At 38.7% G+C, this 24,564-nt stretch overlaps 1 protein-coding gene and 1 long non-coding RNA gene across 5 annotated transcripts in view; one reads left to right on the forward strand and one right to left on the reverse strand.

Moving 5' to 3' along the window:
* LOC130418872 (uncharacterized) overlaps positions 1 to 19,688 on the reverse strand; it is a 44,900-nt gene extending 25,212 nt beyond the window's left edge. Inside the window, exons 1-4 of one of the 4 annotated variants that reach the window (XR_008906439.1) lie at positions 17,835 to 19,688; positions 8,342 to 8,794; positions 7,948 to 8,028; positions 7,139 to 7,426 (exon numbers count right to left, since the gene is read on the reverse strand). This is a non-coding gene — a long non-coding RNA (uncharacterized LOC130418872). Of the gene's footprint in view, positions 1 to 7,138; positions 7,427 to 7,947; positions 8,029 to 8,341; positions 10,376 to 17,834 lie in introns of those variants that run through there. The other 3 variants (XR_008906437.1, XR_008906440.1, XR_008906438.1) reach the window with 3 other exon arrangements.
* A 154-nt stretch (positions 19,689 to 19,842) lies between these two features.
* irx5a (iroquois homeobox 5a) lies at positions 19,843 to 24,319 on the forward strand. Its single transcript, XM_056745022.1, has 3 exons — positions 19,843 to 20,407; positions 21,385 to 21,790; positions 22,243 to 24,319. Exons 1-3 carry the CDS (start codon positions 20,162 to 20,164, stop codon positions 22,932 to 22,934), a joined length of 1,344 nt encoding a protein of 447 aa, XP_056601000.1. The 5' UTR covers positions 19,843 to 20,161; the 3' UTR covers positions 22,935 to 24,319.
* Positions 24,320 to 24,564: the final 245 nt, after the last annotated feature.

Here is a 24,564-nt window from a genome sequence, read left to right on the forward strand (position 1 = left end):
GAATAATCAAATGTTTGCTTGAATAAAACCTGTCAGTACTCTGCTTTACGCACTGTTTGAAAATGATGGTCTAGCACTTGCATTGTCCTGAACTACTTCAGCCAAAAGGCAACATGCTCTGAGTCTTCTTTTCTTCCTCCTTCATTCTCTTTTCCCCTAAGTTTATCATTTGTTGGTGAACAGCAGAAAGAAGGAATGGTACGGTCACTGATTTGCCACAATAGATGCCCAGGGGGTTTGACAGGGGGCACAGTTTGCAAGTGATGCGTCGAGGTTTGGATAGTGCAGTCTTTAAAACCATTGCTGTTGTGCTACGCTAGGCTATGGGCCAGTGAGTAATCTTCACACAACAAATGTCAGGAGGAATTCTGGGTAGCACACACAAAACGTGCAGGTCGTTGAAGAGAGGACGTGAAGTGTTCCTGTTTGTCTCACTTAATTTTTGGAACCATTTTTTTTCAATTGACACCATTACATGACAAACTAACAGTAACATTATATCATTTAATGATGTGTGCTTTACAGAACAAGAGTCACAGCTCAGAGGTCTACTTAACCTCTCCTTCTCTTTCTCTCTCCCTCTCGCTGTCTCTCTTTCTCACGGTGCTCCTCTGTCGGTTGGAAGCCCAGAGCAGGGCTGCTGCTGCGAAGCTCCCGTTACACTCTGCCTCAGCCTTCCTGTCATCTCTGCTAAGCCCAGTGCACCATGGGAAATTAAATAACCCCATGCATGTCTCAGTTTCTCCCATTGCCCCAATTAGCATATTTTTTGTACAATGGGCGATGGCGTCTGGGATGTAAAAAGACAGTCATTTAACTGTGTTTACTTTGTTAACTCTCTTTACAAGACAGCAAGCCTGATGGTTGTAAAATAAATGATTTGGCCTGGGCACATGCAAACAAAGAATACTCAAACCAAAAGATATTATACATATTTGTATACAAAAGTATATTGGTTATTTAGGTCACTAATATTGCCTGAAGCATAATATTTTTACAATATACATTATGTTTAAAGTTTCTGTATGCTTAGTATATCTTAATGACATTCAACACTGCAAAACAATGTAGGCCTATTTCCAGAGAGAAATAAAATTACCTGACACTTTCAAGGCCAGTCCAGACCTTCACCCAAATCTCATTTTAGGGCAGGAGTCTTGGGCTCTGTTCATCTGGAATGTAGGCTGTGATGAGGTGATCTGATGCAGAGTCCTGCACACAGTCGGGTGAACCGCTAATATTCGATTTAACAGGTGGAATAATTATTAATGTGTCATCTTCAGTGCGGGTCAGGAATTAATACGAGCGGGTGGAACGCAGATCCAGAAGCCAAGACTATTTCGACCCATCTCAGTTGACATGAAGCAGCTTTAACACGGTCATGTGCTTATTTGTGTTCAAGGTCTGTCTGAAGAGCCGGTTTCTAAAGCATACTTTGCAGCGTTGAGCGTTGTAGCCAATCGCGTGCAACTAATGGACAGCTATAGTGATGATTCCATACTCTTATCACAATTTAAATAAACGTTTTAGCTCATCATGTTATAGGTCCCTTTTCTGCATCAAGCTTTATTTAGCCTTTATGGCAGCATTGCTTAGCGGCTTTGGTATAATTTTACAGAAAAAGATAAGGTGAACTATTGTTAAAATCACATGAACAATATAGGCTGTTTTTAACAAGCTTTGCATGTATCAAAATACATTTCATTAATCACCAAATTTGCAGGACTGTACTGGAAGTTGAGCTGGCTGCTGAGGATGGCAGACCTAAATCCATGATGATCATAGTCGAGATGCTGAAAAGCACACTCTTGGACTCTCACTGTCAAAGTTGGCTGCTGAAATCAAGATACTCCCTGTCTGAGCACCGGGTCTTTCTCTGAATTCAAAACCCTCTGTACTAGTCAGATGGGAGTCTTGTCTCATATAGGTTCTCTGTAGTAAGAAACCAGCCGAGGAGCACTGCAACTACTGAGAAAAGGTCATGTTATGGCAGCAAACTTCCTTGATTATTACGCCGGAATGGGTGTATGTTTCTTATAATATCGGCCTAGAAAATTGCAACTTTTCATTTTCCGCCGGTCTTAGCAAACGATGTAACTACAGAAGAGCCCAGTTTTAAATAGGAAAGGTATATCATTTTAGATGATATACCTCATTTTAGAACGCGATGCTACTGGTCTAATTGGATTCAATGATCTATGCTAAGCTTTGCGAAAAAGTCCTATCGCCAGAACCGGAGATCGGTTGAATAGATTCCAAAACGGTAAAACTCAATTTATTAACTCTAGGCGAGTTGGAGAATGAGCATATACAAAAAAGTGGAGTGTTCCTTTAAGTGCACGAAACGATATGTTTTATAACAGTTTGTTCAGGTCCTCACCGTTATGCTACACTATTAGTAATATACTCTATCAATAAAAAAGTGTTTCAAAAGGTTCTTCGATTCTATGGCATAGAAGAACCTTTTGGTTCCATAAAGAACCTTTAACATCCGAAGAACCTTTCTGTTTTACAACAGGTTCTTTTAAGCACCGTGATTTTTAGAGTGAACATCAGAACAGTACAAGGATGTTTTAACTTTAAAACAATATTACAATAAGGTTATACATTTTCTTGTTGTTCATTTTATAGCTGATGCAGGGCACATCCACTGTAGTGGTTATTCATAACATATTGACATACTTTTCATTTTGGTGCAGCCAGCATTTATATTTACTTAAATGAAAAATGACAACAAAAATTGAAATGGCATGGGGTTTGGACCTTCTATACTATCAAACAAATTATGAGATAATTATTATTAGGCAAATAGTGACTAAGGTGGAATTTATGGTTTAACAGGGGAACTTAACACAGCAGACGTACTCTTTCACACATGTCCTGTCTCCACTCCACATGGCATATGTCCACATACACAGACCATTAGAGGCGGTAGCAGGCAGGCATTTAGACAGCATGGTGTAAGGGCTCCGTTGGACTGCCACACTCAGTCCGAACCAAATGAGACCATGCTGATTCAAACAAGCCCAGCAGTCTCTCAGGATTCCACACTGATTCTCAACAGCAGATCATTAAAGTCTTGTATTTTTTATTCGTTTCTCTTTCTTTCTAACACTCCATCCTGCCTTCCATTCTTCCCAATCATTTCAGTACTAAAACTTAGATAAAGTTTGAATAAAAAAATGATTTTCTCCTGTGTTTTTCCCCCAATCCATTTGCCTCCCTTCTTTATTCCTCTTCTACGGGCCGTGGATTCCTGAAGCTGCGTGTGGAATTGTTTTGGTTGTTTCCAAGCTTTCTGCAGTGGGTGCTAGTTCTCGGTTTAATTGGAAACTTAAATACTTTGGGTAATGAATGGCCCCTGGGAGCCCTTGCTGCCATATCCTTTACAGACACTCACATAGAGAGCAGACAGGGTGTCTCTCTCCTCTGCACAGGACCTCCAAACCCTAACCCCCCCCAAACTACAGCTGTCCTCAAGTACAGCCCAGGCCCTTCATTATCAAAATAGAAATTTGTGTCCTAAGTGCAGCAACATTGCTAATGCTAAATATCCAAGTCCCTCAGGAGCTAATTACGCCTGAGTACTGGCAACATGGATTCATTTTTTCACCTCCAATAACAACTGTAAAAGCAATTTGAGCATTTTTCAATTAATTAAACACATAGTCTCACAATAACCTCTTGTCATTTTGCCCTCCAGGACCGAAGCTAATTTGTGTAAAATAGAATGTGAGTCTGTGAAAGAGAGCGAGGGAGGGAGAGAGAGAAGAAGCGGCATGGTTGATTTTGGTCATTTTTGCTACTGTTTGCCGCTTAAAGAATAAAAAGAGCTAGGCTGTTAAATTTCATAATGAGGACGCCACTTTCACAAAAATATGAAACAGCATTTCAGAATGTTAAAAGTTTTAAGCAGTATATTAGGTTGGTCTAGGTCAAACTGCAGGCAATTTGATCCCTTTAGTTGTCAAAAGCACATGCGAGTAAATTAACCAATTTTATGTTTCACTGAGACAAAACGTTGAGATACTGTACACGAATCTAAAGCTCTGCTATTACAAGATCTGATCAGAGAGCAGCTCTTAATTGTAAAAGAATAATAATGCGTGTTGGGAATATGTGTGGGTGTGAATACATCATCTCAAATATTTTCTGTCACAGTCGATGAGTGGTGCACATACTACACTCACCTAGACACTGACACAAGACACATACACACAACCCTTGCAAACATTCTCATTACAGTCTCTTAGAGGCTGCTGTCAGTGAGTCAGATCAGAGAGTGTGCGTGAAATCTTGCTAATGGGCATTACAGCATTATGGGCTTTCCCTCATCCATTCTCTATTTCTTTTTCCCTCCCTGTCTCTGCATCATGCCCTGTGTGAGATCAAGAGAACAGACACAAAAGAAACACAGCGAGGGAAAGGTAAGGAAAATTAGCATTTAGTGAATATTTACAACAGGAAATTCAGCCTGTGAAAACACTAGATGTTTCATGTGGAAAGACATACCTGCCAACCACCTCAATCTCTCTCTCTCTCGCTCACCACACCAGTCAGTAAAATGACTCTCAGTGCTGTCTAGCTTCACTTTCAAAGCATTGTCTAAATGGGCTCCCTCAAGGACGGAAGCACAGCCTTCACCTCTGTATACCTCTACTGTCTACGACATGGACGGCCCCTTTATTCAAAATATTCACTCACCAGCTCTGAACCCTAATAGTTCCTCCCAGCACTGGCACATGGAGGTACGTGGTGAGGATGCAATGTTAAAGGGACAGTTCGCCCAGAAATAAAAAGCTAAATGAAAGTAGTTAAAAGTACCGTCAGAACTGTTTGCCACATTCTTCAAAATATCTTGTTGTGTGTTCAATATAAAAACATTTTACTACTATGATAGTCAACTATTGCAACAACTTGAATTTAAGTAAAGGAATACAGAATTTTCATTTTTGGGTGAACTGTCCCTTTTAGCTATGAGTAGGAAGCCTCTCTTTCTACTAAACACAGAGTGCTGCTGAGCTCACTACTGGGGTTTAAAAGTCAAAGTCAAAATCACACAACTGCAGGGAAATGACCTCCCTACAAACACACTAATCTTTTGCCTTAATTAAAGAGGTCATATGACGCAAATACGTGTTTTTCTGTGTCTTTGGTGTGTTATAAGTTGCTCATGCATGTATTAGACACGTAAACCTGCAAAAATTGTGTCGGAAAAGTGTCGGAAACAAAAGATGTATTCTATCTATAAGCAAATGCTCACACATTCCTGCCTGAAACGCCTCGTGTAACCACACCCCCACAAATCTCGTGGAATGATTTGACTAACCGCCCAAATCTATACGCAAGTAAGTGGGCGTACCTGTCCGTACAATTGCTTTGGAACCTTAAGTTCCAAATATGGTAAGAGGCGTTACATTTCCGTCACACGCTAGCAGTATTTGACCAATCACTACGCACTGGTTTACTGGCCAATCATTGCACACCTCGTTTTTCAAAGCGATGAGCTTTGTAGAAATCTGTTTCAGAGAGGCGGGGCAAAGAGGAGATACAAACATGCACGGTATGTTGAAAATACAGCGTTTTTGAAACTTAAATCATGAATACACATTGCATAACATCTAAAACAAATGATAAAACTTGTTTAAGCCGTGTCATATGACACCTTTAAGAGGCAAAAAAGCGAATAACATGTCTAAGATAAACTGCAATAATGCAGCAAAGTTTTATTATTATTGATATATCAATTGGGTGACTCTGTTTAATTAATCATTTAAAAAATAGTGTCTCTTTTATGTCATATACTGTATGTTGAAAGGATTTAAGTTCAAGTAACTTCATAAGAGTCTCAGTATGCACAGGTGAGTGGCTAATGGCACAACTATAGTTCTGCCATTAGCCAGAACTGTGGGTTACAGATGCATTTGGGAAATGAACAGCACACCTGCCGTTTCAAACTAAAATACATCCTCCCTGAGGCAGAACAGAGGTGACGAAGAGGGTTATGCAAACACAGCATCAGTAAATAATGCCTGGGCCCCAAAGCAACACAAGTCAAATGCTTAAATGCTACAATTGGGACATATTCTTACACATAAACAAACGCATACAGGAAACGTACCCTAGAGGCATTGAAGAACAGAGGGCTTGACAGGTACCTAAAGCGGTATGGCCTTTAAAGCCAGGCCAGGTGTGAGGGAACAGCTGGAAGCAGACTTAGCAGAAACAGTAAGACCAGCTTTAGTCTCGCTTTGTGTGGAACTTATCGCCACTTTCTTTGACCAAGGCCCGCCCAAGAGGCCATATGACTGACAGGAAAAAGCAACCAATCACGTTTTGTTTTGTGATGTCATGTTTAGAGGCGTGGAAATGTCCCCTCAGTAACAGACATTCACAAACGTGGCAAAAGTTAACAGCAACAAAATTATTATACATTTATGCCGTGAACCTCACATCCTTCAAGAATTAAGCATTAGGTCGATTGCGATGTATTCTTATAGCAACCGTTGTGACAGCTTACTTAGATCAGACGGCTTTGTGTTTTTCCAGGCGGACCGTTAAAGAACATGACACGCACGTCTCCCGGAATCCTGTGAAATTCAACCAATCAGATGACTACTTCAAAATTGCTGAAGTGAAAAGTGTGCCTTATCCATGAGACGTTTAGCCCAGTCTGAGACTATACCCGCTTAAGATTGTCTAGTGCTAGCTTACCAGCGTAAGTCTATGAGTAATTTAAATGGTGTCAAAACTGTGAATTTTTCATAACATGGAGTTAATTTAATACTACAACTTCATTAATTCATCAAACACTAGAACCACTACAGGGTAAAATCTACCCTTGGATGTTTTCAAATGTACACTGTAAAAATGAAAAGTTCTTTGAGGAATCATTTGGGGTTTTGCACATTGCCACACCGGCGGAATCCTCAGGGCAAACTCAAGGCACAAGTCTTCTTGAGGAACCTTTTTATTAAAATGGTCTGTAACCACCTTGGGTACAATGTAAAATACAATGTAAAACAGTTTATTGATAAACAACAACAATTTAAATTGAATGCATATTCACTGAATACTTTATATTGTACATTACAATTCTAAATTCATGAAATCGCATGTATAATTAATATTGTGTTGGTGCTATTGTTATAAATTAAATGTTTTTATATAAAAAAACTGTAACAAATAATTATAGAAAATGTTCAGGTACTTAGAAAATGTCCAATTGTACAGAAAAGTACAATTCAAATTTACCACAATATACAATGCAATAAGTAACAAGTGGACATTAATAATATTTACATGGGATTTTACATAATTGATAAGACTAAAGACAGCTGAAGATAACTCGCTGCTCTGCTTCTGAAACTCCAGCAAAAAAGGAGTCGCTCATAGTAAGGCAAGCAAGCAGGTAAGCAAATCCTTCCTAGCAAGAAAAAAATAATCATAATGCACTCAATGGGTTTCCTGATATCAACAGGATCAGTCAAAATTATTTCTATAGCACATTTCACAATTTTCACGGTTGCAAAGCCGCTTCAATCACACACACACACACACACACACACACACATAAAGAAAGAGCTTATTTATATATACAGACGAAAGTCTAATTTCTATTAAATATGAAATAAATAATGGTGGATGTCAATTACTTTTGTCAGTTTGAAGTAATTTCAGAGAAAATTGTACATTCTTCGTTTTTGTGGGGGGTAACAAAAATTAAACACGTCTGTATATTACATTTACATTTATGCATTTGGCAGACGCTTTTATCCAAAGCGACTTACATTGCATTATCCTTTAAGTTTTTTTGTTTCTAAGTATGTGCAATCCCCTGTGATCGAACCCACAACCTTGTGTTGTTAAAGCAATCCTCTTATCACGGAGCTATAGGAAAATATATATGTATATGTATTTATGACAAAAAGAGAACGGGAGCTGCACCTGTTAGCCTTAGGTGTCCCAGGCTGTGCAAGGATGGGCATCAGGATGGGCTAGAGCTGGGACTGTTGGCCTTTGGTGTCCCTGGGAATAAGACATGGATACAAAAAAAGAGGGATTTAGATAACATCTCACAAAACATTTTATTCATTTAGCACATCACGCATTGCTTTACAATGGTATAAATAAACTGAATATTACAATGCCGGGTATTGTAGTCACTGTTTTGGTCTGTGGTTAAGGAGAACAATATTTATAGCAATAAATGTGATTATTTCATTTTAAACTTTATTCCGATTTATTCATGTTAATTAGTATTTTTACATTTGCAAAAATAACAAATAACATAATAATAAAAACTCATAATGTCCAATATCTTAATAAATATAAAACTTACATTTTGCTGCTCAACTGGAAAATATTGAACGTTCTGAGGAAGGTAAAAGATAAAAGCTGAGCTGATTATGATACAAATAGTAAGTAAATTACAGAAAGTTTATGTAACATGGGTGGGGAAACCATTTAACACAAACTAAACTAAAAATAAACATGATAGCTAAAAGTGACTAAAAGTCATTGTTTGTTATTTAACGCTACAATTTAGCCCCACAAGCTTTATTTTATTTGTTAGCATCTCGGCTAAAAGAAGCATGTTCTACACTATGTACTAAATAAACGGTTAAACAGCAAAAAAACGCAATACAATTAGACTTACATGTATTAGTATGCATGTATAAACATAGTATATAGGAACTAAATGTATTTATATTTTTTAACTTCACTCACCTATAATTGGACAGTCATACAGAGTGGTTGTTGCGTTGAGGAATTATTTTTAACCCATTCCCACCTGTCGCGCAACATAGAAGAGCACTTGTAGGCTTTTGCAGCCGCTTCGTATCACAGACAGATGTTTGATCTCAAAACCCATCGGCATTTGACATCAAAGTACAGTGAGAGCTATTTGTGAACTGACTGCTCCGTTTGCTTTAGAAATGCTTTTCTAATGTTGTATGATTTATTTTGTCATACGGTGACCAGTCTCACGAAGCAGAAAAAGTTAAACACATACAATGATGTTGCGACAATGGGCCAACAACAACGCCACAGCACTGTGGAGCGCGGGACTGCGCTATAAACACAGTGAATAGGAAAGCTGCGCTTTGTGAGGATGGAAAACAGATTTCAGGGATCTACATTTAGATCTATGAGTAGAATATATATTTTTTTGTATTATTTTTTCATCTCGTATTATTATAATCGAATGAAGTATTCGTGCAATCTAAGGCTCGCTGAGAATTGTTTTAATAAAGTTTAGCCTTTTCTATCCATGTGTATAATTTTTAAATGTATGTTCACATAGCAGGGGCGAAAACCCTAACTTTGGACTACTCTTATTCTTATAAAACATTAAAAAAAATCACTCAGAATAACATTTTCATGGGTTCCTCTACATGCTGTCTTATACAAGAGAGATTCTCCAAGAACCACTTAAATGTTTACGGATCTTACCACAACCATTTTTTTTTAATTAGAGTTCCTTTAATAACCCGCAAAGCAATTTTGAGGTCCCAGGGTAGTGAAAAGGTTACTCCAAAACTTCAGAACTGGATATGGGGTTATTCAAGAATCTTATAAATTCCTGGAAGAACCACCAAGACTATAGATGGTTCCACAAATAGCCCTATTATGAGAAAAAGAGCTTTGAAGTAGTGCTCAAATTGAATCTAGTCTTATGAGGGGTTAGACTAGGGGTTGATCATAATATGTATAACTATATACTATTTATTAAAAACAGGCTTACATAAACGAACAGGCATCTTATACTATATTTTGGATCAAATCATGCTGGCTTGGTGAACAGAAATTACTTTTGAACAGTATGTCAATCAGAATAATTCTAGCATTATTTAACAATGTAGTATTTACTATTTTCCCTGAAAAGCAACTGGATGATTGACACTTTGTGATTATAATTTTAGTTCCAAAAGACTTGTTTAAATGCAGGAAACTAGTTTATTAGATATAAAAAAAACATTATGACAAGACCTGCTGTCAGTCTGTGTGTTAGTGTTGTAGGGATTTTTCAACGATTTCAGTGCAGTTTACATAGTTACCTCCAGTAGGTGGCGGCAAGGAACTGTTATGAGTGAGTCAGTCAGTCAGCAGACTATTCAACCATTACAGTCCAAAAGTCTTATTTACAGTTGTGTTCAAATTTATTCAACCCCCAATGCTGTAAATGGTTTTAGGGAATTTAGTGTACATTTGTTATTGTATTCAGAATTAAATCCTACAAGGACTTCTTAAAGAACCATATGCAACTAAAATGACATCAATTTGTTTAGTTTTTCTTTTTTTCTTTCAATCAGGTATTGATTGAAAGAAATTGAATTTTTCTTTTTTTCTTTCAATCAGGTATTGAAAACACCTGTGGATATCAGGGAGCAGCAATAAAGCCTAATAAGCACCAATTAGGCAGCTTTAAAATGACTGTGATACTCAGCTCCTTCTAGACATTTACTGGTGTGGTTACAAACATGGTGAGGTCAAGAGAATGGTCCAGGAATACAAGAGAACAGGTGATTACTCTTCACAGGAAGGGCAATGGCTATAAGAGAATTGCAAAGATGTTAAACATACCAAGAGACACCATAGGAAGCATCATTCGCAAATTCAAGGCAAAGGGCACTGTTGAAACGCTACCTGGTCGTGGCAGAAAGAAGATGCTGACTTCGACTGCTGTGCGCTACCTGAAGCGTAGAGTGGAGAAAAGTCCCCGTGTGACTGCTGAGGAACTGAGAAAAGATTTGTCAGATGTGGGTACTGAAGTTTCTGCTCAGACAATACGGCGCACCCTGCGTAATGAAGGCCTCCATGCCAGAACTCCCAGGCGCACCCCCTTGCTGTCCCCAAAGAATAAGAAGAGTCGACTGCAGTATGCCAAAAGTCATGTGGACAAACCACAGAAGTTTTGGGATAGTGTTCTGTGGACTGATGACACAAAATTAGAACTGTTTGGGCCCATGGATCAACGCTTTGTTTGGAGGAGGAAGAACAAGGCTATGAAGAAAAGAACACCTTGCCTACTGTGAAGCATGGCGGGGGGTCAATCATGCTTTGGGGCTGTTTTGCTTCTGCAGGTACTGGGAAGCTTCAGCGTGTGCAAGGTACCATGAATTCTCTTCAGTACCAGGATATATTGGATGACAATGTGATTCAGTCCGTCACAAACCTGAGGCTTGGAAGACGTTGGACCTTTCAACAGGACAATGATCCCAAGCATACCTCCAAGTCCACTAGAGCATGGTTGCAGATTAAAGGCTGGAACATTTGGAAGTGGCCATCGCAGTCACCAGACTTAAATCCGATTGAGAACCTCTGGTGGGACTTAAAGAAAGCAGTTGCAGTGCGCAAGCCTAAGAATGTGACTGAACTGGAGGCTTTTGCCCATGATGAATGGGCGAAGATACCCGTAGATCACTGCAAGACACTTGTGTCAAGCTATGTTTCACGTTTAAAAGCTGTTATAACTGTAAAAGGATGTTGCACTAAGTACTAAGATTGAATGTCACTTGGGGGTTGAATAAAACTGATAATGATGTGAGCTAAGAAACGACATTTGTGGTTATTTCATTATAAATGTTATGTTATATTTGTCTGACCTACACGTGCCTCTTTGATTTAATTGTAAGCAGGATGACTGAATGATCATAATCAATGTCAAACCGACCAAAACAATCAATTTCAGTGGGGGTTGAATAATTTTGAACACAACTGTATTCAGGAACTAACTATGGCTATCAATATGTCAATCATAGCTATTTCAAGAGTGAATCCCGCATTTATATGGCAATGTAATTCACAGAACTTTGCAGTATGTATGTGGACGTTGGTTTTAGCAGCATGAAAAACAAGCATTATATAATTCTGAATGGATTTTGCTTAGCGAAGAAACCGCACAATGAGCACTCCCTTTATTTACTAAAAAGCTGTCACTCATCTTCATCGAGATCTCTAGAACCCCAGAACAAGGCCTAATAATAATAATGTACGCAAGGAATACAAATTCTCAAACAAATTTTATTCAAAGCGACTTACATTGCTTTATCCTATACATTTAACATAGGTATTTGCAATCCCTGGGATTGAACCCACAACCTTGCCTTGTTAATGCAATGCTCTTACCACTGAGCTACAGGAAAGCTAAATTAAAAATTTGAAGAGACATGACAACCATCACATAAACAAACTTAATATAAATTATTGTAAATAATGAATTCACAAAATTTACCATATCCATATCCCATAACCCTAACCCTATCCATCAAATAAAATATCCGAGGGCTCCCATAATTTTTTACTTCTTATGGGGCGTCCCTAATGCCTCATGGGGGCCCCCCAGTCTCTCTTCAATTCGAGCACTGCTTTGAAGCACCTCAAATAAAGTTTAAAGTTCTTTGAGTACATAACACGATATTTGAGACACCATTTATTTTTACAGTGTACACAACAGATTTTCTATAAAATATCCAAGTCTCCCAGTCATTTACTTTTACTAAAACTGCATTGTTTACAATCCCCTTTCGTTTAAAATTGTTTAGATAAAACCAGACAAAAAGGCGGTGTATTTATACCTATAATCACCGTTGGGTCAAATTGACCTCATGCCTTTATCTTTTATGATTTTACCCTATGTTTTGTTCTCTTGTCCAACTTATAAATGATACGAATAAACAAATTAATAATTATTTAGGTGAAACTGTGCACATTAACTTTTCATTGCATCAATTATTACACTGTTAGGAAAAATTATTTTCTTTAAAAAGTGATTCTCAACAGCCCAAAAACATAGTAGATGAGTAAAAATAATAATTTCATGTCTCTAGACATTACATTGTCATGACAGTCACATACAAAAGTGACCATGTTTACATCGACGTCAGTAATCAAATAATTTGCCTTATTCCGAGTAAGCTAATATTACTTTTAAGGTGTTTACATGAGTTGCTTTAAGAATATACCTTTCATGTTCCCTTACTACATGTTACACTGCATAGTTCGATTAATGGCATACTTCATTACGTCCCTAACAAACAGTTCGCCAAGGTACCACATTCAGTTTTTGGTGTTTCATTTATTTTCTACAATTGTTGGCATCTTTCTTGTTTCCCGTTCTGACCAAAAAAATTTGCTTTCTTGCTTGAAGCCATGTTGTTTGCCTTAAAACGAAACGGCTGTCCACTACCGTGCGTGTGTTTAACCTGTCGGAAAGTGCCGCGAAAGTTCCTATGCGCCGGTAATAGTGGGATTAAGGTGTGTACATGTCTATACTGCACTTCGATAATGCGACTAAAATAGAAGTACTCCGCCGCCCATCTTAATTCGATTTGTGTTTACTACGATTATGAGTCTAGACGGATTTAGCTAATCAAAAAGCTTTGTTAACATGGTCCATTCTTAATCAGAGTATTTTCCTAATCGTGTTAATATCGGAATATTGTTGTCCCTGTAATCGACTACACGAAGACATTAATTTTTTTTTTGTATATCAAACAATATTCATGCGTATGAGTAAATTTTACCCGCAGTGGTTTAAGGTATACAGTGAACTCTGGCGGTTCCAGTGTTAAAAATGTCCAAAATTAAATATTAACCATTAAAACAGCTATATAGGGGCATAGTTACTTATAGAATTCCAAATGGTCTGCATTCTGCCATGCTGTTCTCACATGCATCCCTAATGTATTATGAGAGGCTGTATCATGTGCTATCGCTGCATAACAAAACAGCTCATTTGGATCCAGCACCTCAGTGATATCATCCTAACGAGGAGCAAATGGGGAATGAGGCCTCGCTCGCTTTGTTGTTGCCACAGATTACACCTGACACCCAAAACGTCGAGGCTTGATCGGGTAGCTATTCGAATGTATCAAAGGCAGTGGAGAGAAACCCTATACCTCTGCTGTGAGAGAGTGACGGCAGGAGAATGCAAAAGGGCAAGCGCGGTATGTGGAGAGGCAGGCAAAAAAAGCCATCTACATTTCAAATCCAGAGGATGTTTTCCGTTGGATGTTTATGAAACATGGCTGCTGGGATTGAGTGAATGTAAGAAGATATGGCATCAAAGAGCTGCTCAGAGGAAAAACAACAACATCACGCTGCTGCCGTGGAAGAGAACACACATTCTCCTAAGAATTATGCTATAGCTTCAGCTGATTACCTGTAACAGGGGGCCGGAACTACTTGCTTGAACCTCAGTCCCGTGCGTGCATGTAGAGTGGGCGTGACACAATTCTGACCAAAAGAATGCCGTGATGGGTTTGCTTAAAAAGTAAAATGATCCGTGGATGAAAAAGTGTACCGTACGGTGCAAAGATGGCAAATAACACTTATACCAGTGCAGTGACATGCACTCGGGGACAATATATAAATAGGTAAACATGCATTTCTCCAACTTTCACACCTCCATGGTCTTTTTGGTCGGGTGTTGAAACGATATGCAACTAAAGTCACGTTTTCTATCAATTCTCACAACATCAGCATTAGAATCAGCATTTTTAATTACGATACTCTAATCCTCAGGAGGTCTTTTTAACATGTTTTGTGGACTGACAACTCCCGTCAGAAATAAAACAACTGTGGGTGCTTGTTTCCTCACACCAATTAAAGTCATTTTGACAGGTCAGGGACTGTAAAGAGTCATTGAGGCCCTTGCTGGAGAGATTGCAAGAGACCACTATGTTTGTTTGTTTTGATTATCACAATATGCATAACAAAAGAAACAAATCAACAACAGATAAACCGTCAAACTTGTAGGTAGGAAAAATCTATTTTCTTAAGCATCTAAACTTATTCAGAACTTAGTAAATAGAATTGTGAATAATGTTATAAAAAATATGTTACGTGCTTTTGGGTAGATAGAAACAAAGAAACAATTATTAATTATTCCATGCAAAACATCTATTGACTTTATAGGTGTTGTTTTGTAGTCGGAAATATTAGATCCCATAGTAAGCATCATATTATCATTCAAATGGATCCATAGTTAAATAAATAATCCACTCTTATTGGTGTCAATGTAAAATGAGAGTTTATATTATGCATCACTTGCATCAACTCGTACCAGGTTTAAATGAGGTTGTTTCTCTTCACATCGAATTAAGAAAACGCTAAGAACTATTACAAGGTTCATTCAGACATTAAAAGCACTGCTGATAAAATTGTTTTGGGAAAAAGACATCTAATGACACCATTGAAATAATGGTTGTGGATTGTGATTTTATGCTGAAATTGCTATTCAGTCCCCAAATGTGTCCCCAAACTACAAATTAGCTTGTCCATATTTGTTCTAATACAATCTGTGCAATTTATCAACAAATGTTTCCTTAAACTATTTCATCAACAGTCATTCTTCAACAGTCTGTTACTGATCTGTGCCTATAATATTAAGAGTCAGCAAATAAGCCAAGGAAGAGAGTTATCAGCAGCAATGTTGTGGTCGGGAGAACACGGGTAGTAGTGCTTCATGTGCTGATAAAAGATGCTTCGGCAAACCCAGAAAAAGCTTATTTTCCCAACACTCAATCCTCATTAGGTTCAATCAATACTCCTTTAGTCCCTCGGCCTACTGACTCATTTCAAAATAACATTACAGGTCATTTGTCTCATCGTTGACTAGACTGCATTATGGTGCTTTCTGCCTCTGAGAGCACAGAAAGACAAAGGCAGAAGAAAAAGAAAAAATGTTGGACGCTAGAATTTTCAACCAGTAGATAAAACTTTAAATATTTTTGGGTGAGAAGTCATTGAAAAATCAATGTCTGCTTCCTATAATCCATTTTAACCAAATCAATCATAATCTAGCCATCTGACAGAGAAGGAAGACAGGGGGAGGAAGAGACCGCGAGAGAAAAAGAGAAAGAAAATGCACACAATCTTTGTCCGAAATCTCTCGATTCGAAATCCATTCTCATAAAAAGCTCATCATCACATCGTTTAGTCTGGCTAACAGCCTGTCAGTCACCAGGGGGCTCTGAAGAACACTACCGGGAATATGGAGCCTCAGCTGGGGGTCCTGGGGACCCGGTCTATCTCTGCCTAGTACATGAACACTTTAAAATTGACTGGGCTGGGAAAGGCTATCATGTTGAGAATCAGCAAGTCGATTAAATCTGCTGAAACTCCCTCATGCGGTTTTTGCATCTGTTCCAGGGGTCAGAAAAGAAAACCATAGTAATCATGTTTAAAATAAATGAACCCCTGCATCAACAATCTAGGTAGTTTCAATAAAAGAACCTCTACAAACCAGAGCACTGACGGATATAGATTGCTCTTAAAGGGATCAGCATTGTCCCTTTTGATCTTATGCTCTACTTACAAACATATTTGGATCATGGCTATTACAGCTCTTGTACAAGCAGTATTATTATGACTGAAAACATGCAGCACATTACTCCATGAGTCTTATACCCACAATATATAAGCAAAATATAAACAACAGTTTACATAAATGTTGAACTTCATGGTTATTTATGCATTTTATGTGTTGAAGAAATAAACAGAATAAAACTCAAAAAAGGATGACAAGAAATTGACATTTGAAATAACCTTACTAACAACTCCCCGATAACAGGTAATCTGAAATGAGTTTTACATGCATGCTCCCAAAGTCAGAGACTGTCTGTAAAAACACTGGTATTAGGACACGACGCTCTGCACAATTGGTAATAATGATTTAATAAAGGCTTTACAGAGGGAAACATGATTCATGAATAAAAAGAACGTTTTTTATTGTTTATATGATAGTAATATATAAAAGAATATACATGTATTTAAAAACGCATCTAACTTATATAAAAATACTAGATAATGTTACCAATTATTATTATTGTTTATTTTCGTTATTGCCAAGAGAATAGGGGGCCTTCTTGTGCACATGTGTTTAATCATTTCATAAAAAACGGCAAGGTCAAAAATAAATCACATCCATTATTCGCTACGGATCTCCCCAAAGCATTAGCGGGGGACTGTTTAGAATTTCAATTGGCTTCCAAGTGGCAAAACCCCTTAGCTAATACATCAAAGAATATTTGGCGTCAACTAATCGGTTTAGGGCAGATTTGAAGTGGCTAAAATCCGTTTGAGGGGACACAGATAGAGGCAGGCTACACGGTACCGGCTGTCCACTGCCGTCGGCGGAGACACGCCAAACCCGGTGCCTCGAGGAAACCTGTCACGCACTTCACGTTAACTAACTTTTGTTTAACAAGACCATTTCGCGCGTGAACGCGAGAAGCAATTAGTCTGCTACAATAGATAATGCTTTCTAATAATAGTTTCTAAATCCAAATTAAATGACGTCGTTTCCCTGAGGCATTTTGCTGGAATAAAAACACCACTTGATTGAAACAACACCCCCTAGCCCTCTGTCTCTTTTTTGTTGGCCCAGTTCTACTTCGTTTGACGTTATTCTGTTTGACATTATTCTGTGACGACATAGCCTACACTGTTGTCTGTCTAGAACGCAGTTCGCATTAAACGTTGTATGACTGTAAACATAACGACTAAATTCATTATGAAAATAACCCAGTAGCACCTTTAAGCCTTAAACGCGATTCGTTACTCAGTTTAGGTGAATGCCTTTTATAATCAGAAGTAACGCATATCCTAACATAAGCCTACACCTCCCCTTGCCGTCCAGTCTTGGAGTTCACGGGAGCTCGCGTTTCAAAACAAAACGAAACAGTCCAATAAAGCACAACAATTTTTATATACGTCACGTTTGCTAGATCATGCTCAAAAGTGCAGTTCTAAGATTTTTAGTTCACCTGCACGGCGGTGACGATATTAAGTATAAAGAATGTCATTTAAGATAAATGAACACCTACCTTTCTCCTAGCGTGTGTGACTACTCCTTGCTGCATTTCTCTTTCCATGACTTCCTTCAGTCACCCCTCCAATGTTGCTAAACAGGCTGCTTATCAAATCCTATTGGTGAAGAGGAACTCATTACTGCCAATAATAGTCTATCAATGAATACTGACGTCATTCAAATGCTAGCCCGGCTATCCATACAAATAGATGTGCTATTTATAGTGTGGGCATTTCCTACTTCCACTGTGCTTTAGCAAAAACAATAAACACAAATAGTTAGGCTAGTAGACTGCATTGGGTTGGAATGAATAAAATCACGATTTACTCCTGAATCAATAAAACTAATTTAATCTAGACAATACTCTTGATAATTATTTAAATATTTAAAACATCATTATATGCATGTTTTATTTCTATCTACATCAAATAGCGTGCCATCAATACTGAATATTATTATCTTTGTCCCAAACGGAGTTTCCCAGGTAGTGGTGCAGCTGTTAAGCGCAGATGCATTCAAAACGTCTTATATCACAGTCGACATAATATCTTCTTCTGTTTACTATTTGTTGTGCTCTGAACTTAGCATTGGTCCACTAAGTTTGAGCGTCATCATTCTTCACTCTTGAGAGGTTTTCAGAGTGCAGGAACACGTGACCCCATGCACATTTTCTGTAGCAGCGCCTGCAGCGATCCCTTTCGGTTCAGAGAGACACAATCAGTTCACCAAATACTGCAAGTTATATAAACATCATTTTTCATTTTTGTTAGTTTCATTTTTATTGCAATCAGCCACATGGTATTTATTATTTGCTTAACCTTTGATATATGTGTATAAAAATAGTACACTAGGTATAAGATAAATCAAGTAATCTGAGCAGTTCATACATATCTGCCACACTTCTGTTTTAAATTATTTGCATGCTTCTGCACGGTACAGTTTAACAAAAAATACTATTAGAATTTGGATTAGATTTGAATATTTGTATCGAGACAATTCGCTAAATTGTTCGTTGAACTTGTGTTTTTTTACATGCATTATTTTTTCTGCTTTAAATACATCAATATATGCGATGATACACGTTTTTAAAGATTAACCATGTAGATTGCGAGAAAGCAACATACATGCGAATTTCCTCCGCCGCAGAGAAATGTATCTGTTTGAATCAAAGGGATTTGGAGCCCCTGGTCGTGGCGGATTTGCCGTGGTTCATATGGTCTTAATCTGTCGGCGCTTGGGCTTTGGTGTAAAGGAGAAGAAGATCTAGCTTGTTCCGGGATCTAAAGCGAAAACTGTCCGGTGGACAAATCAGTTAACACCTGTCAAAGGTTACCTCTTCACTCTCTTACCGCTGAGAATTGATCGAAGCACACATACAGTCTCGTTTGCTAAAATGAGTCGACAACTACTGGAAATAATTATTTCCAATTAATAACCGAGGCAACAATAAAAGTATCTAAACATAATCTCCACAAATTATTTTTCAAACTAATTTTTTTAAAGATATCTTCAAAACAGGTCGCTCATATTCATTGGTCACATGGTACAATCAACGAATGTTGCAAAAGTATTTCTACACGTTCAAACTGAGCGCAGACAACAACCAAAACCAGAAGGAATGAGAACTGCAAATAGTAGACTTGTAGCGTCTCCTCTCGCATTTGGCAAGCCGTCCCAGGAAGATAACAGTCCGTTTGTTATTAACCATGTGTAAAAATAAAGGCTTCATGTATTTAGAAAATGAGCAAAGTTGAAGTTGATGTACTGGCTCGCATGAGACCGCCATCCAGGGGCTGTAGCTGCGCAGTCTAAGGCAATGAGGCTTGTTAGAGACAAAAATAGGGGTAGCGGGGGAGATTGTTAGTGAGTGCCATGGTACGAATGTAGAGAGAGAGAGAGAGAGAGAGAGAGAGTCTCGTAACCCAGCTCCAGTTTGCTTTCCTTCGATGACTACACCCCGAGAGGAGGAGCGTGAGGCTCTTAGTAGGCGTCAGAATCCTCAATTTCCAACTTAGCATCCTGGCAGGACACTCTCCGATGCAAAGCCCTATCAGAGAGCAAAAACTTGTTCCGCGCGTTCGGCATGAGAGACACAACGCGCTCAGGGGGTGAGAGAGTGGCTCTAAAATCCGTTTGTGATTGAAAACAACCTGGCTGCAGCCTGACAACGACTTATTAACCAGTGTGAAGTCTATGCATTCGTCGATCTGTTTAATTTACATCACCTCTATCACAGTGAGGAGGACGGGACGGAGGTCTGGAACTCTATGAGCGAGCGCGGAGAGCGCGTGAGAGTTTGAGAGCATAGAATACAAGTGAAAAGTTTATACTTGGATCTTCACCATGGCGTACCCTCAGGGCTACTTGTATCAGCCATCCGCCTCTTTAGCACTCTATTCGTGTCCTGCCTACAATACGAGTGTGATATCGGGACCCCGGACAGAGGAACTAGGGAGATCTTCCTCTGGCTCTGCTTTCGCTCCCTATGCCGGATCTACAGCTTTCACCAGCGCCTCGCCAGGCTACAATTCCCATCTCCAGTACAGTGCTGATGCAGCCGCCGCCGCTGCCACTTTCACTTCTTATGTGGTAAGTGCGTTTTGTTTTTTTCTATATTAATTCATATGAAAAGTTGACCAGATAATGCCAGTGGCAGCGAACTATATTATGTGTTCCGAATATGACGCACATATAAGCACCAGTTGGGCTATTGCATCGCAACATTTGCTGTTTTAACCCTCAAATTTGCATTACCGGAATTTGTTGGGTTTAATAATTCTTAAAATACTAATCATTACAAAATTAAGATGTAAGCAAACATTATGCCCAAACAGACATTACTAACAAAATGGCATTAGTAAATGACGCAAACATTTCTTGCAAACAAATTCCAGAAAGAAACATGGCCACAAACGCGCATAATAAATACAAATTATTGAATAAGTGTATTTTTTGTCTTTTGCGGCTACTTGTTCTTGCGAGGAAATTATAATTTAATGATGAGAACAATTCTAATAGCCCATCAAAGACAATAAATAGTCACCAGGGCCCAATTTGTCCTCATCTTGCTTAGTCAAATAAGCAACTTAAAAAGGAAACATGTTTTACCGGCTATTTAAATGTGAAATTTATTAGCATGCCAGCCCTGGTCAATGCGTGTACAACACACTGTCAGATGACCCAATGGACTATAAGGCTGGAACTTCTAATTAGCTTTATCATAAAAAAATAAACAGTGTCGCAGCTCACTCTATCAGCGTAAACAAAAATGTGATTTTGAAGCAAAGGTTATAGTAATTGCAATACATAAGCGGCATTGCTGTGAAATTAGACAAATGACAAAATAAAAATGATACGCAGCCTACGTGACCCAGCGGCCTCGCGCTGTTTAAAATAATTAGATTTGAAGAATACATGTGGCAGACATGTGCGTGTTTGTCTTTGCATGTGTGTGCGTACGATAGTGTTTGTTTATAGTGTGTTTTGTGTGTTGTTTTAGTGATGTGTTACTAATTTTCGAAATGGTGAAATCTGGTTAATAAAACAATTGCTTTGGCTCATTGCAGAGCTCCCCGTATGACCACACGACAGGCATGGCCGGATCTATAGGGTATCACCCATATGCTGCTCCCTTGGGCTCGTACCCGTATGGGGACCCAGCTTATCGGAAGAATGCAACCCGGGACGCCACAGCCACTCTGAAAGCTTGGCTTAACGAGCACCGGAAAAACCCGTACCCCACCAAAGGCGAGAAGATCATGCTGGCCATCATAACTAAAATGACCCTCACCCAAGTGTCCACCTGGTTCGCTAACGCTAGGAGAAGGTTAAAGAAGGAGAACAAGATGACCTGGACCCCACGGAACCGGAGCGAGGACGAGGAGGAAGACGAAAACATTGATCTAGAAAAAAATGACGACGACGAGCCAAACAAGCCCACAGACAAGGGAGACTCCACAGACACAGAGGCAGGTCTGTGGAAAAATCATAAATTTTTCATCGCAGTCGTTTCCACTCCGGGCGCAAAATTGATTGCTGGTTAATGGTGGTATATTATTTATAATGGGAGAATTGCTTTAAATAATAATCACCTTGAACTCCTCTAATTTGACTTCTTATGGAATGAGGTTTCCTGGTGACGTACAGTGTTTTGCACTTGATTTATCTCAGGCTGCATAATAAGGACACAGCTGGCGCACGGAATCTCATTTACAGCTTTTAATAGCCTTATTATTGATATTATTATTGTTATTATAAAAAATGTATTCTTTTTTACGTTGCATAAAATGTTATGTTTATTAATTGAGTGTCAAAGAAAAACTCTACACTTATTTTAAAATGTTTGCAGTATTTTCTCATTAAAAATAACACAAAATACATGAATTAAAACTAACGCGTTGACCATTCTGCTAACTTTTTTTCAGATCATAAACTTATCGACCCAGGGGAGATTCCATGCGACAGGTTTAAAGATGAGACACATTCTAAAGATCTTGATCCACTTTTGACAGACTCGGAATTAAAAGACTCAGAGGAAGGGACGGACTTGCTCACTGAGCAGGCAAAACCCACCACCTCTTCGCCTTCCATTCTACAAAGAAGGAATGATCTCGTTACGCAAGAGAAGCAATCAGAAGAGGTCCACGCCACGAGTACGGGGAGCAGCAATGTAACGTCTGTTATTCATTCCCCCCCTTCCGCGCCCAAACCCAAACTCTGGTCACTGGCCGAGATCGCCACGTCTTCGGACAGGTGCAAGGGGATCAGTGAGGCACCACAGGCCGCAGACCTGGGTCAAAGCACAGTCATAGCCAGAGCTGCCTCGCCGACCCGGTCGTCCCCTCAGTGCCCTCTCCCCAGCAACACTGTCCTCTCTCGGCCTATTTACTACACGTCTCCTTTTTACCCAGGCTACTCGAACTATAGCACTTTCGGACATATCCACAGCAGCCACGGCACCAACACTGGCTCTACGGCACATTTTAATGGATTAAGCCAGACTGTTTTAAACAGAGCCGAGGCTCTTGTCAGAGAGAGCAAAGTAAGAAGCCAAACGCACGTAGATCTTTGTAAAGACTCACCTTATGAGCTAAAGAAAGGTATGTCAAACATTTAATACCGGATTCAACGCCAATCACACGGACATTTATTTATTATTTGTGGTTGCTTAAAAGAAGAAGCAGAAGAAGAAGCAAAAGATCATTTTGAATAAAAAAAATCGAGGACAATTATTTTCTGAGTAAATGCCTATCCTGAAATCTTAGTTTCTGAAAGGTAATCAAGAGGATGTAACTTCTAAGAATTGTCTTAAACGCTGCAGCCGCCTGAGTCTATTTGTATTAAAGACTAATATGTATATTTAATGTAGCATTTTGTATTTAAAATGGACAATACACTATCTTTGAAGTAAATTATGATAAAGAAAATGTGTGCAGAGACTGATTTTACAAAATATGCATGGCTGTGAATGTGAATTTGATAGCTGCACAAACGACAGAAATAACACAAGGATGTGACGGATGACAGCCGTAAAAGTATTATTGCCAAACGCAAAGCAACGCCTCTAGCAAAAGTTAAATCGGTGTGAAAATACTTTGAATCAGTAGGTAAACCGTGTGTTAATATGCTTTTCTGACTCATAAAAAAGCAAATGCAGAGATTGAAAACTCAGGCGGTGTGGGGAAAAGCCATATGGGGACGAGAGCTTGCAAACGCCCCTCGGTCGATTTTAACATAGGATTCTCCTGATAGCATTGGTTATGAACAATACTCATCTGTCATTTGCAAACTGAGAGATGGTTCAACGGGTGAATATTGATATGACAACAGCGGCAAAAGTGTCGAGCAGTCATTTAACCCAATTACATTCCAACCGCGTCGTGTTATATGCAAAGCAATCAGGTGGCGAACTCTAGTAATGAGTTCGATTTTATGCCAAATTTAGACCTCATTACTATGTCCTAGGCGTGGCAAAGTGGTTAGAGGCGCGCGGCGATGCGGAGTGGGCCTGGGAGCATACTGTTCTGTTAAATCATTAAATGGTAGGATAGGCTTAATAGCGTTTGGATTATAGACGCTGATGGTTTTCAAAAGTGTATGTTTCAAAAATATCCCTCTGGCATGGCATGGCATGTCCCTCAGTAATGTCCTGCACCTTTACCCTCACTCGCAGGTAGGTGTCACACTTGCTCTTAATTTCAAGTCCTGAAACTTCTTCAAGCACAGGGATCCGAGGAAAACAGTTACCATAACAAGCTAGAAAAACATTTATAGACTTCAAGTGCCATGCAAAAATATCATCATGCACTTGTAGGCCATTTATAATCTGAAAAATACACAATTTAGTCAGAAAACTTTGGCAGTACAAGACCAAACGAATCCTATTTTTCACCAACACGACAAACTGCTACAATTATTTACTTAAAATTTAAAAAAAAAAATTATTTTATTTATTTTAAAATAATTTTTAACAATGTTTAAAAAAGAAAATGTAATTCCTGAAATTACTTTATTTATCTGGGTCTCATGAAACTTTATTGACTGTCGTAGCATGGGATGTATACAAACAATTTAATTTGAAAAAGTGCACTTTTTTGGTAGGTTTTTGTAGATCATTAAATAATTTTGCTTAATTATTGCTACTAAACATTTTTTATTGTTATTATTATTGTTGTATTGATTGAACGTGGTAATGTTGATTTTGATGATCGATTTTTATAATTACATAAAATTACATTGTTGTTGTT

Source organism: Triplophysa dalaica, chromosome 1 (assembly GCF_015846415.1).
Source record: "Triplophysa dalaica isolate WHDGS20190420 chromosome 1, ASM1584641v1, whole genome shotgun sequence".
NCBI lineage: Eukaryota > Metazoa > Chordata > Actinopteri > Cypriniformes > Nemacheilidae > Triplophysa > Triplophysa dalaica.